General features: G+C 45.6%; 1 protein-coding gene across 6 annotated transcripts in view; it reads left to right on the forward strand.

The window, feature by feature from the left end:
* APLP2 (amyloid beta precursor like protein 2) overlaps positions 1–14,039 on the forward strand; it is a 47,650-nt gene that overhangs the window by 26,383 nt on the left and 7,228 nt on the right. For 4 of the 6 annotated variants that reach the window (XM_055819290.1, XM_055819291.1, XM_055819292.1 and 1 more), the window contains exons 4-13: positions 1,970–2,082; positions 3,648–3,823; positions 4,379–4,596; positions 6,307–6,474; positions 8,549–8,664; positions 9,029–9,103; positions 10,302–10,460; positions 10,881–11,009; positions 12,896–12,995; positions 13,580–13,750. In XM_055819290.1, coding sequence (XP_055675265.1) covers positions 1,970–2,082; positions 3,648–3,823; positions 4,379–4,596; positions 6,307–6,474; positions 8,549–8,664; positions 9,029–9,103; positions 10,302–10,460; positions 10,881–11,009; positions 12,896–12,995; positions 13,580–13,750 — 1,425 coding nt within the window. The remainder of the gene's footprint in view (positions 1–1,969; positions 2,083–3,647; positions 3,824–4,378; positions 4,597–6,306; positions 6,475–8,548; positions 8,665–9,028; positions 9,104–10,301; positions 10,461–10,880; positions 11,010–12,895; positions 12,996–13,579; positions 13,751–14,039) is intronic. The other 2 variants (XM_055819294.1, XM_055819295.1) reach the window with 1 other exon arrangement.

Raw genomic sequence — 14,039 nt, forward strand, 5'->3', positions numbered from 1 at the left:
GGCTCTTGCTGTGTGCAGTGTTTACCCTTCTCCTGCCTCCCCCCCCCCCAGCGATGAAAGCTCTTTTGTATTTCAAAAGTAAAGAGGGGAGAAGAGGAGAACCCATTAGCACTCTCACTGAACTGTAAAATAAAGGTAACAATAGGATGATGGGAGCAGGGCCGAGCCTGGCGAGGTGTGAAAAGACAAACTGCTGACAGTTCTGGCTGCTAGGTGGCATGGAAACCCCTCTCGGACCTCCTCCGAGCTGGAAAGGCTGAGGATTTTTCTTTTTTGACACCAGTGGCCGTGAATGGGGAAGGTGTCCATCAATGTGTAGCGTGTACGGGTTTTCCAGTTCCGATGTGAACTGAGAGAATCTTCCATGTGTCTTAGGCGACGGGGCTAAGACTCGGTGTTTTTCAAAGTAGCTGCTTAACGGCTGCTGTTTGTTAATGATTATTGTATCCGATCAGTTTGAGCCTTCTGCCTTGCCCAGAAACACTGTCTCTTCATTTTAAACTCTGGTCAGTTTTAGCTTGCTTATCAGAAGCATTTAAACCTTTCATCTCAGAGTTCTCACCGGCCTGTTGTGTCTTACTAGTTTAAAATTTAACTAACAGAAAAACAAATTGAAAAGGGATGATGAATGCTACTTGATTTCATTATCTTGCAGTTGTCATCAGATAATCTGTCTGTAAACTCAGCTTGTGTATAATGCATAGGAGATGTGTCCGTGAGCCTTTGGTGTCAATCCTGGGGGGCTGAAAAAAAGAATGGTCGCCCAAAACATTAAAATTTCTATTGAAAAGGTGGTGTTGAAGGTTAGTTGGACAAATAATTCTACTCCCTGAAGACTGTGAGAGAAGGCCTTTGACTTAAAACCCTTTTCTCCAATGTTAATAAAAGATTCCTAAAGCTGCCGGTCACGTGTGCAAGGGGTTGCTTTGAAAGACTTGGACTGAAGATGTTTTCTTGGTCTTCTCAGAGTATCTAGGTATATGCTTTTTAAAAATTTCTGGATGTGACATTTAAATCTGCAAGAAAGAAAGAAAAATCTCAGCTTTGGGAAAATTTCACGTTTCGGGTTCCAGTGGCAGTGTTTGGTAGGACTTTTGGGCTAAGAACAGAAAGTAATGCTGATACGGTTCTGATACTTATTTCATATGTGGTGCCAAACCGAGTTGTGGTGGAAATTCAGGCTAAATAGTTTTTAAATCCAACTATTACAGAGTCCATAGAGCACACCAATTCTCTCTCTCTCTGACCTTCCTCAAAAGCAAAGAGTCTGGGTTTAAGATTGTGCCAAAACTTCATCATGCTGGTGAGGTGGTGGCTGTCTAAGTTGGTGGAATGCAGTGTATTTGCTGACTGTGATTGTACTCTGGTTTTTGGGCCGTATAGTTTTTATTTTTCCAGCTCTCTGTGTTTTGGTTAGGACTGTCCTAGTCAGGGAATGTGCTGCAGTTGATCCTGAATTAAACCATCTGGAAACAAAACAAAACAAAACCAAACACGACTTGCTCAGATACCCAGATACTGAAAACATAGATAACGCTGGTGGCATATAAAAATCTCCAGGCTCTTACGGCACCAGACAGCATGAACTAACTTTGGTACGATGCAACTCATTTAGAAATTGGTGATTAGGTGGTTTGAAAACTTCCTTATGCAGATGCAATCTTCTCAGAGATTTGAGTGAAATCTCTTCAGTCAATCCTGTCTGTTCCATGAACAACTATTTATTAACAAGGGCTGTAAACTTTGCTTTCAGTTCAGCCTTAGGGTTCACATTGTTTTTACCTTGGAAACTGAGGCTCTCTTTTTCTGTTAATTTGCCAGGGATAGCTGACCTGTCCCTGTTAAAAATACATCAAAACTTTAAGGCAGTTGCAACGAAAGTGTACTTTGGGGGAGTTCTGATATTGGCTTTGTTTTCTGTTGGAAGTCGGACATGTGTGAACTGTGGACATTTTGCTTTTTTCTTCAGTGGGTGAGTTTGTAAGCGATGTCTTGCTGGTTCCAGAGAAGTGCCAATTCTTCCATAAGGAGTGGATGGATGTGTGTGAAAGCCATCAGCACTGGCACACTGTGGCGAAAGAGGTAATTGAGCTGCTGTGGCAGGAATCTGTATTCTGGATCCGTCCATTTGGCTGTGTAGTGTCGGAGCAATAAATACAGCATTTATCCATACAGGTTGAGGCAGAGAGCAAATGGAAAAAAAAAAGATAATTAAAAGTAGTCAAGTGACTTAAAAAACCTGTGTAGCTAGCTGAATTATTCTTCATTTGTGGAAAGTTGTCCTAAGTAGCTTGCCCAAAATCATACCCTAGGATGGAGCTAGGAATTGAAATGAGGTCTCTGGGATGTTTCAATCCAGTGGCTCATCCTTCTTTCCAGGGTGGAGATCTACAGGTCATAGGATACTCGCTACTTCCCTTGCATGTTTTGCATTTGTGTACCTGCTGCTACTGCTGGGGATTTGGTTGGGAATGTTTGCTTGGGGGCAGCCTGAGTTTCATTGTGACTGATTAGTGGAGGTTTTACATAAGAGATGATGGATTATCTTCTCAGAATAAATCTAGCCTGTGGGTTTTTTTTGTGTTGTGGGTTGGTTTTTTTTTTTTTGTGTTTTTTTTTTTTTTTTTATCGGAGTAGCAAAAATGTTGCAAATACTCTGCACGCCCAGCCCATTCGAAATGGAGGAAGTGAAAACAAGATTGTGATGAAATGTACATGTTTTCCATTTTGTAGAAACTGCAATTACAGAAACGGCAACACAGTGATTAGTTGTAATGGTGCTAGTAAAGGTGAGCTCAAGGATGCACCAGTTACAACTTCCTACTTCTCTAAAATCCTGAGAGCAAAAATACATCTAAATAAAGCTGTGCTAGAGGAATCACCTTTTAATTGAGGATAAACTTGTTAATGTCTAGCAGATTTAAACATCACTGGCTTTCAAGATAGTTGCAGCACTTTTCCAGAAATACTTGGCTTATTTTACATCTGTGCTGTAACAAAGCCAAGCACAGAAGGATTCTGAGGTACATAATAAAGCCTTTCTTCATAATTTTCTGGGGCACCACAAAGCCATGTATTCCCTTAGTTTAAGAGAAGTGTGTAGACATAATGCCTGATTACAGTTTGCATTTGGCTTTTTCTTGAATTATCTGGTTGATTTTCATCTACAGCATGTTAAAATAATCTTGACGCAAAGTCCATTTGAGTGATTACTCACTTACTCCAGTGTAAAGTTTAATAGATAAAGTTTAATGAAATGGCCAGCCCAGGAAAGCAAACACCAGTTCTGTTTCTTTCAAGTGCTCTCTCCATTGAGTTGGCACAAAATGTCTATAGTTATTTTTCCTGGACACAGTAGCCAGGCTGACAAATCAGGAGTTGTTAGGGGCTGAGGGGTGTTTGATATGTTAATACGAGGAAGCACTGGATGGCTCTGAATCTGAGACTTTTCTGGGGGTTTTGCTTAAGCTACAGGTTTCAAATCCATTTTCCTTTGATGTTCAGACTTGGGTCTTATGTTGCTGTTGTCTTTTTGCTGTAGAATTTAGACCATTGGTAGTGTTCTTGGGATGTGTGCTAGACCAATTTCAGCTTTATCCAAAGCAAGAGCAGGGTGCTAAACTGACGTGAGTGGGCTCCTCTTTCAGGCCTGTCTGACAGAAGGGATGATCCTGCACCGTTACGGCATGCTGCTGCCCTGTGGAGTAGACCAGTTCCATGGAACAGAATACGTGTGTTGTCCTCAGGCAAAGGTTGTGGATGAGGCTGTGTCCAAAGAAGAGGAGGACGAAGACGAGGATGAAGACTATGACCTTTATAAAAGGTAGGTTTCTTACTGGCATAGATGTTAACAGCTCTGTACGTGCAATTGCTGTTCGTGAATATTTCACGCAGCAATTCTGTGTGGTGAGAAGACTGAGAGGAGAATTCCTGTGCTTTTGAATTTCCCAAAGGGCTGTCCTGAGCCTGAGAAAGCCTTGCAGAAGGACAGATGACTTTGCAGTGCTCCTCTTACCGGAGGAGCCAAACAGCTCCCCTCCCTTCATCCTTAGTCAAAAAGACTGTCTGATTGCTACAGTAGGAAGCTCCCCCAGTGACAGACTTTCACTTACTGAAAAGAAGCTGATGAGAAAACGCAAGGAAACCCCATTAAGCCACAGCCATGGAGAAGCTCTGCCTGCAGTAGCAGGTGTGGCTGTAACAAGGGAAGTCCCGTTGCGCTGGTTGATGGGCTGATCAGTAGTTGGTACGTTTATTTTCCCCACAGCTTGTGTTTCTAGAGCAGGTGAAGAAAGAATCATTATTCTGGTACATCAAAGGTTGGCTGCAACGTGATTAACCTTAACTTTACCCCCTAACTTAACTGTTATCCCTTCAGTGAGTTCCCCACAGAGGCAGGTGTAGAAGACTTCACAGGAACAGCTGTGGAGGAAGATGAGGATGAAGACGATGAAGGGGAAGAGGAGGAGGATGTGGTGGAAGACCGTGATTACTATTACGATAGCTACAAAGTTGATGATTACAACGAAGAGACCCCCACAGAGCCTAGCAATGATAAGGCTGTTTCCGAAAAAGAAGTCAGCAGCGATATGAAATGTAAGACACATTCTAGCCTACAGACCTTGCTTGCTTGCTTCCTGGAGAGTATTCTTGTTGCCTGTCGGTTGGCGATGGGGTTTAGATCAAGTCAATAAATGCCACTTGGAAGTTTTATTTGCCAGATAAGTTAGCAAACAGAGGAGAGCTGATGATGCTTGTGTTTCAAGTGTTGAAATTAACTCTCTAGAGCATGGGCCGTATGCTTCCAGATAAACAGCAGTTCTGCTGGCAGAAAGCCCGGTGTTTGGCATGTTGAACGAGAGCCTCCGTGAAGGTGCGGTGTTGAGTCAGAAAAGCCGTATCTGCATAGGCTAATTTTGGAAGACCTTAAGGAAGCATTTGGGGTACGCTAGGAATTTAAAATCCTGGTTTGGGGTGGTTATCTTGGATTTGGTGTTTTATACCAGCGTACAAAAAGGAAGCTAAAAGTGGTGGGCTGTACTCTGCAGAGGTGGCGTGAAGGTGCCATCCGACCATTTCAGAGTGAGGAACATACTTAGCACTGCCTTTGCGTAAACACTTCTCTTTCATGAAAGAAAGTCAGCCGGCACGGTTGGCCCAACGTTATTATGCGAGTTATACATCTTTTCTGCAATAGTAATATATACTATGCTTGTGGTAGCTTTTGTTAAGCGGTAGGTGCCATTGTGGAGGGCATCCGCTGATGGTGTGGTGGCTCAGCGTTACGTGATGTCCTGTACTTTGCATGTAGAAGTGTCTGCAGAGGAGGGGAGAGGGAATGAAATTCAATTAGCTACAGATCACTGAATCATTGCCAGCAGTACTTGCATCTTTTTGGTAAAATGCCAGCATGCTGCAGATAATTTTTTACTTGCTGAAACAAGGCTTAGCTCATATATGTACGCGACTGTTCCAGGACTGCAGGTGTTGAATCAGACTGGGAACAATGTGACTGGGGTGTCTGTTTTGGGGGTATGCAGTCTTTTCTTCCCTGCAGTACCACAAACAGTTGCTAACCTATACACTGTATGTGTTCTCTTGCCTCGGAATAACGCAGCTGCTCGTATTGCCCACTTATTGTGAAGCAGGCCACAACCGTGGCTGCCTGCAGTTTCGATATTTGGTGTACCGATGTTTCAAAACTTAAAAACCTAGCGGCTGAGATTGCCATGGCGATCATGTTCTTCTTGCTTAGCCTGCCTTTTCACTTGCTTTTGTACCTCACCTTTAAGACGGGAAGCGTCTATCCAGGCCGAGTGCAGAGAGCAGGACATCTTTGAACGCTTTAAGCAGCACTAATGGGCTTTCTTTGCATCATGTTGGTTTTACACAGCAGAGGCTCTACCACTGGGACACCCGAGGCATAGCACTGTGGCATCAGCAAAGTAGATCCTTGCTGCTTCAGCCTCTAGCTAAGGAGAAAGGGCTCTTGCAGATGAGAGCTCTGTGTTGAGACAACTGCTCAGGTAGCCTGCTGCTGCACGTTTGCTCCAGAACACCACGTGAATATTCAGTCTCTGTGAATAGCGCTGGCAAGCCTTGTGACCAGTGCTTTTGCAATGTAATAAAAATCCCACCACCCCCCACCCCAAACTGACAAAAGCCCATTGGCTGGTGAAGTAGCGATGCTGAGGCCAGCGCTGGTGCCCTAGAAGAAGAACTAGAGCCGCCGCCGCTGCATTGTGTAAATTGCTCTGCAAGGCCTGTGCTCCTCACTAGCTTATGTTCTAACCCGTCTCCACACAGCTGTCTGCTCCCAGGAGGCGATGACAGGGCCCTGCCGGGCTGTGATGCCTCGTTGGTACTTCGATCCTAACAAGAGAAAATGCATTCGCTTTATATATGGAGGCTGCGGAGGCAACAGGAACAATTTTGAGTCAGAGGAGTATTGTATGGCTGTGTGTAAAAAGATGAGTAAGTCCTGCCCTCCCGCTGGCCCTTTTGCAGCTAGCCACTGTCTGTCTGGCGTTTGGTGTCTCGTCCTCCTTGCCTAGGTGAAGAGAGGGTACGTGTGTAGCTTCTCCTTTTGGTTCTGGTGTCTGCAGCAGTTCTGTCTGTCCTTTTGCAGCAGTCTCCTCTTGTCTCCGCTTCTCTAGGTCTTCAGGGGGAACTTTCCTGGGGAAAGTGGCTCTCGGCGTATGCTGTCTGTGCTCACCGTTGGCTTGCAGCTCTTGCTAAGGGTGTAGTTGTCCTCTTCCAGACCTATAGCAGGGACCGGGGGCTGTCTCTAACCGCCTGGGAAAACACATAGCTTGCCTTTTTGCGTATCTGGGTTTGTTCCCAAATACACGGAAGAAAGACTTGCTCTTCCCCAGTCGTGTTACCGTGCATATGTTTGACCAGTCGGTCCTGAAAAGTCAGCTGCTACTCACCCTTCTCCTGGCAGTAGGCATTTTCTTGCTATTTTAGTTTGGGGCAATTATCAGAGAAGTAGTATAGAATTCAGATTGCCGCTTTCAGCTGGGTTTGAAATATGAATCATGATTCAATCCCTGTGTTTTTGAGAGCTTGAGGTTTTTGGCACCAATTTCAACTGGCTTTTATGTCAGATGATAAAACTACCAAAAACATTTTAACCTCCTTATTAATCTTATTGTTGAACTCCAGCACTTCCACTTCAGCTACCATTAAAGCCTTTTGAAAGGCTTTTTGTGTTATCTGGGGCTTGGCAGTCTGACTATGCAGCCATAATCCTGTTTACAAAATGGGCTTCATGCAAGTGCTTTAGGTTGGGCTGATCTAACTGAAGTGGGGAAATAAAAGATGCGGATGTCAGGAGCTTTTTGTTCAAAAGTTTGTCCTCTTACAGGGGGATTTGGGGCTGGAAAGAGAGTTCTCTGTGTCCCAAGCCTGGTTCAGAAATGCCATGAGCAGGCCCAGAATACAGTACTGGTTGGACGTTGCCCCTTGCACGCAAGAGTAATGCCTGTGTTGTATGTTGCCGTTATTTCATGCAGTAATCCTTTCCCCATCTTCATTCCTCCTTCCCTAGTTAGGGCGAGGGTTGGTGGATTCAGGTGCGTGCTAAACTCTCGCCCTGTATTCATTCTGAAGCGCCAGGTAAATTTTTTTTTCTGAAGCATGCTGTCTTTCAGTGGCCTCTGAGAGGTCTTCCCACCCAAATCACTCATGATTGAAAGGTTGCCTTAACGTTCCCTTTCTGCTCTCCCTTTGCTGAAGGGCAACGACAGAGTGCATCCTCCTTGCCCTAGATTGTTTCAGAAAGGGCTCTGGGATGTGTAGCTTCTAAAACTGTAGCACAGGAACTTGGTTCAATGTTCCCTGAACTGCGGTGTATGGAGTACAGAGCCCCTGTTGCGGATTTTGCAGGTGCTTGAAAAAAATCAGTTCTGAAATGTTATTTCTCCCCTTGTCGAATCTGAATGTCTTAAAGATACAAACTGTCCAGCTCATTGGATGAGTCAGTTTGTCACACTGAGCGCCCTTCTGTTGCTGTCTTGTCTTATATCGCTGCCTGGTAGTCCTGCATGGTACATCTGGTAGGGAAGGTAGGTTTGAAGTTTAAAATATTGGGCAGCATTTTGTGCAGCTTTATTGTCAAGCTCCCTAATCATATTAATGATGTCTGGAGCCGGCTTGTCAGTGAACAGCTAATGCACAAAATGTCATTTAAGCTATCCAAAGCCAATGTGAAAGGGAAGAGAAAACCAGTTCTTTATTCTGCAATTCAAGTAATTCTGCTGCTGGAGCCAAATAGTGCTCATCTCACAACTAATGAGGAGACCGAACAGGTGCTGGTTGCCGCAGTGCATTACTGTGTTTTGGGGATGATGTAACTAACTGATGTTGTGCAGTAAATTGGCAGCTCAAAGATACCAAAATGGACTCCTGGTAGGTGGCTGTTCAGCAGGCTCAGCCTGCCAGATTGTTAATTATGCAGGCGTGGAGGTTCCTCTCCTTACCTGCCCTTTGCAATCCACGACCACAGGTTTCCGAAACTCCGCTTATCCTTACCCTCTCTTTGCAGTGCCAACTGATGATGTGGATGTCTACTTCGAAACCCCTGCTGATGATAACGAACATGCCCGCTTCCAGAAGGCGAAGGAGCAGCTGGAGGTCCGACACCACAACCGCATGGACCGGGTGAGCATCTAGCTTTAGCCTTCTGTGCCGCGCTGCGTGGCTGCTGCCCATGTTTCTGTGGACAAATTGATGGTGCACTGACTTCCTTTCCAGTCGCCAGCCTTCTGTGTGTTTCTTGCAACACATCCACGCTCTTGGCAATTAGATTTCATTTCCTTGGAGTGTTGGGAGGGAGGAATCCCTGGGGACACTTGGCTTGCTGCTCAGAGGGCTTAAGTGCTAGGTTTAAACCCTACAGCAGGTCTGTTGTGCCTTCAAAATGTAGACAGGCTGTGCAAGGATCTGCCTGTGAAGGCAGATGGGCTTGCAAAAATTAGATGTAAATTTGTGTTGTGTTGACGTGTTCTGTCCTTTTCTTGTCCAGGTGAAAAAGGAATGGGAGGAAGCAGAACACCAAGCTGTAAATCTCCCCAAGGCAGAAAGGCAGACTCTCATTCAGGTACGAGTTGAAGGACCTAAAGAGGAAAGTTACTGGTGCTTGGCTGCCTTCTTCCCAGTAAACTAAATGAAAGATTGTAATATTCCAAGCCAAAAGATGACTGAGATGGAAGAACAGCTTTCCTGTTCTGTCAACAGCTGCCTTTTAGAGGAGATTTGATTCAAGTGCGTGCTTTGTTCTTAAAGCTGGAGATGATCCGATACTGGGCCAGGTCCTTTCCTAAACCCAGTAGTAGGAAGAGATCTCACCCCTCAAGCATAGCGACAGCAGAGCCGAATGGTAACTTCAGACCTTTGGCCTGTTTTGCGCTAACCAGTGGCCTCGCAGCCCAGTTCAGATTGGCCCTGACTCTGGACACACAGTTCCTCTTGGGGCAGACGTTGTGAAAACCACTTAGACAGCAGATAAAACTGGTTTGCTGCCAAAATGCCAATCTTCTGCCTTATGAGGAGAGTTCAGTTAGACTGTGAAGTTAATCAGGGATATTCTCAGTATGGGATTGTTTAGGGGCAGGCTCTTCTGACAGAGACAACTATATGAAGGTCCCTCAAACCGATGCACAGCTAAGTGAATGACTCCAGCTTTTAAGCCTGGGTTGGATTTTGTCCTGGAACAGTTTTCTCTCTACGTTTTTCTAATGTAAGCCACTGTTTGGAAATATGTGCGAGTCCAAAAGAGTTTGTCATGATCTCTGTTGAAACGTAATAACACTGAATGGTCTTCTCTGGTTCTCTTGGAGATGTAGGTTATGACCTTTCTAATAGAACGTACAGAGATTTGATACGAAGGCGCGCCAATGAAAGTCCCCTATGCAATACCTTGGTAAACTTCTGCAAATTCAGATTAGTGGCTCTGGGCTGAAGGGATCAATCCTCTTTCCATATTGCAGGGTTGAGCGGAAGAATTAATACTGTGTTGGTCTGGATCTCCTAAGCCCAGCGTGATTTATCTGCCAGGCCATTTACCCTCTTCAGACCTTTAAAATGGCTTGTGAAGGAAGTTTGGAAGGCAAATTGTCGCTGTGGAATTTGCAAAGATAAAATCTGTGTCAACACTTCTCAGTGCCCTTCTCTCCTACTGTAAATGCCTAGGACATGCAGTGTGACAGGCTGCATTTGTTCTGAGGAGATATGTGAGTGAGAATAGGTGACCCTGATGCACACAGCGCATTTCATGCAGAGCACTTTCTTCGTTCTAGCACTTCCAGGCGATGGTGAAATCTCTGGAGAAAGAAGCAGCAAGTGAGAAGCAGCAGCTTGTGGAAACTCACCTGGCTCGTGTGGAAGCCATGCTGAATGATCGCCGTCGCATTGCTCTGGAGAACTACCTGGCTGCCCTCCAGGCTGACCCACCGCGGGTGGGTTTCTCTGCAAGGGATTTTTGCAACGGATTTTTACAGTAGGGTAGCTCTGGGCAGGGTGGAAGGTGGGAATGGCTCGTGAGAAGACTCCCTGTGACGTGCCAGGGCAGAAGCTGGGAATAGGTTCCCAGTAAAGCTTTCTCCATCACAGCAGTTTGAGCTGCAGACCTAGCAGTGGGTGTCCTAATTGACTCACTCTCTGCCTGCTTAAAAACACCCCTCCGCTTTGTTTAGCATTCATAAGGCACAGTGTTGTGAGTCAAACAAACTTAATTTAAAAAGAAGGTATCTAAGAGGTTAACGCAGCGATTGATCTGGCCAGTAACAAAGCAGGCTCACTTCTGAAGTGCTGAACTTCAGCTGTGAATTTTACTTGTTTCAAATGGACTTGAACTCTTCCCCTCTCAAACCCCGCAGCCTCACCGCATCCTGCAAGCTCTGAAGCGCTATGTTCGTGCTGAGAACAAGGACCGTCTGCACACCATTCGCCATTACCAGCATGTCCTGGCAGTTGACCCAGAAAAGGCTGCACAGATGAAATCTCAGGTATGTTTCTATCAAGGGAGGCATTGTTACCCAGTCCTGGCTGTCGGAGACTCTACAAGCCATGCATCGAGTCCTTGCACTCGTTTGCTGGGTGCCATAGCAACTTCTCGTACGTGCGCAGGGGTCTCCCGTTCTGTGTGCGTATTGCCTGTGACCAGATAACTGTCCGTACCATTCTCCTTGGTACTTAGCGTTAAAAATTGGAGCTCTGGTTTATACATGAGTCACTGTCGGTCAGAATGATGAGTCTAGAGGTTTAGAAGTAGTTTGGTATCATTTTCGTGTTTCCTTTTGTCCGACACCTGTGAAGTTATTTGCTGGGGATTCTGTGATCCTTGGATCGGACTTCCTCGCTTCTTCCAGGACCTCGTCTTCTGTATGTTCCTTGCATTAGGCTGGTTCTTCATGATGCCTCCGTTTCGGGTTTGTGGGAATTCTCTTGTGCCTCTACAGTTGCTGCCTTGTTTCCAAAGCGTAATACGTAACCTTTGCCAAGCACTTGATCATAATTGTTAGATCAACAATTAAAAAAAGAAATAGGCACCAAGAAAAAATGCTTTATTTCTTGGCTGTGTATAACCAGTAGATGGAAATACCATGATTTAAGAGTCAGACAGGGGACTGGGGTCTGTTACAGTCGCCTCTGGTGAGGGTGCAGAGTAGTGCTGCAGTGATTTTCCAGAAGCAAACCTCATGCTTGGAAGTGCCTGGTCGCATGGGTTTCGTGGTGGTTCTGCGTGCTAGGAGTTGTACCTTCAACTCCTGTCTCTCTGCCAGTGCTTCTATGATTCTTGTTAAGCTGCGCATCCTCAGGAAGAGCCGTCACAACTGTGGTGTTTACAAGCTGATGTCTGGCTTGCCGTGTGGAATATGTGATAGCATCTTCAGAGACGGCTTAGCATATCAAGCACAGTCTACCCTGACCCTTTGTTCTGATGCTGCCAAAGCCCAGGAGGGAGTGTGTGAACTGTATTCTTAAGCTAAAACCTAAACAGTCCTTAATTCATTCTGAAGGCTGCAGTGTCAACAAATTGACATGCGAGGGATGTGGGTGGTACAGTTCAATTTCCATTCCCTTTAGTTTTCAGATGCACTTCAAGCTCGTCAATCGATTCCTTTGATTGACAAGCTGCCACATGTAAAATTAAATTGCTTTCATCCGTGCTCTTAAAGGTCAGGTACACGTCAGGCTGTAAAACAGGTCCATTCAAACTCCTTAGCTTTTTTCAATATTTGGCCATCTGTGTAAATGTTTTTCTGGGTCTGCGTGATCCCTGATTATGCAGCACCCTCTTCAGGTCAGGCTTCACTTCACCGGTGAATTTAATCCGCTAGGGAAGGGCGATCTGAGGTTGCATCGAGTTTGAAATTATTTCTGAAGCAAAGGGAGAATGCTGTTGCCAGTGAGTGGGTGTAGTGGGTGTAAGACAAATGTAATGCCACCCTCGCTCTGAAAGGCACCTTTGTTCCAAAACCAGAGTTGATAAATAACGGTGTTCCCTCCCTTTGCGTGTACCTTTTCTAGTAGTCAGGAATGATAATCTGTTTAATAAAGCACTTGCTTGTAGCTGCTGCAGGAAATGAATTACGACCGTATCTGGCAAATGGGAAATACCAGCTTCAGTGTTGCCCGTGGAGAGCTGGATACAGCACGAGTCAGCTGAATCCTCTCTCTCGCCTCCAGCCTTTCCCAAAATACTGAGAGCGCCATGTACAAATGGCCAGTTCCAGTGAAGCGCGATGTGTTGGAGAGCATCGGTCAGAGAACTGGACGAGGTGGACCCATGTCCCGTTCTGTTGTCTATCACGGCAGATCCAGCAGGAGTAGACATTTTATTAAACGAGGGAAGTACTGGTAGCAGTCACACACTCTCGTACATTCGCAGGTGATGACACATCTCCATGTGATCGAGGAGCGGATGAATCAAAGCTTGTCTCTCCTCTACAAGGTGCCATATGTGGCTGAAGAAATCCAGGATGAGATTGGTGAGTGTCTCTGTGTGCCAGCTCCCGTGCCACCGTGTTGGAGCACAAGCTTTTATATCGAGTGAAGTGGGCTCCAAAGGGTTTGCTAGCTCCTTGGAGGGGATGTCCTCAACGACAAGTGCTTGGGTACAGCAGGGCAGATAGTCTTGGGGTTTTGCAATGTAGCCAGTTGAAGAGTTTGTTCTTAAGAACTTCCACTGTCCCTTTAAAAAAAGTCATCAATATTCTGAGTAGTGAAGCTGTCTCTCGGGGGGGTGGTGTGTGTGTGGGGGTGTGTGTGTGTGTGTGTGTGTGAAAAAGATCCTTAAAAATAAGCAGATGCTTTCCCGCTTTATCGTTTAATCCCATCTTGCCAAAACCTCTTGCCACATCAAATCACTTGGCCCTTATTTGTACCTATTTCTAGCCAACGCCTTTACTGAGAATTCGAGATGAGACTTCAGAGCATGCAAGATAAGATAACCTGGCAGCCCTGAGCAGTGTTCCCCTGCAGCCCTGCCTCAGCTAGGTTCAAGCCATCTGCCCCTTTCTGTCCCTGCCAGGCTTCATGCAGTTTGTGTAATATTTCCTCTTACTCCTTTCAGATGAGCTGCTTCAGGAGCAACGTGCAGATATGGATCAGTTCACATCCTCCATTTCTGAATCCCAGGTGGATGTCAGAGTGAGCTCTGAGGAGAGTGAAGAAATTCCCCTGGAGGGCAAACCTTTCCGTCCGTTCCAGGTGAAAACCTTCCCAGCCTTGCCTGAAAGTGAAGGTATGTGGAACTGAAAATAGGGTTCACCGGCTTTACACAACAGAGGCGCTTTTCTTTAGCCCGTAGGCTCAGCGCAGTGGAACGTAAAGCTCCGTCCCTTTGGGTGATCTAAGAGTAAAGCCATCACCCCAGCAGTATCCCTCAGTACGCTGGAAAGAGGTGGTGCAGCCGGTAATTTGCACTGGGCTGCTGTCTTGACTTCCCCAATTCTTCTCTTTGCAAAATTGTTTTATCTCTTTCCATTTTACAGGGAGCGTTAAATTTTTGCTGTGTGGCTTGACTCTGGAAT

Source organism: Falco peregrinus, chromosome 15, assembly GCF_023634155.1.
Source record: "Falco peregrinus isolate bFalPer1 chromosome 15, bFalPer1.pri, whole genome shotgun sequence".
NCBI lineage: Eukaryota > Metazoa > Chordata > Aves > Falconiformes > Falconidae > Falco > Falco peregrinus.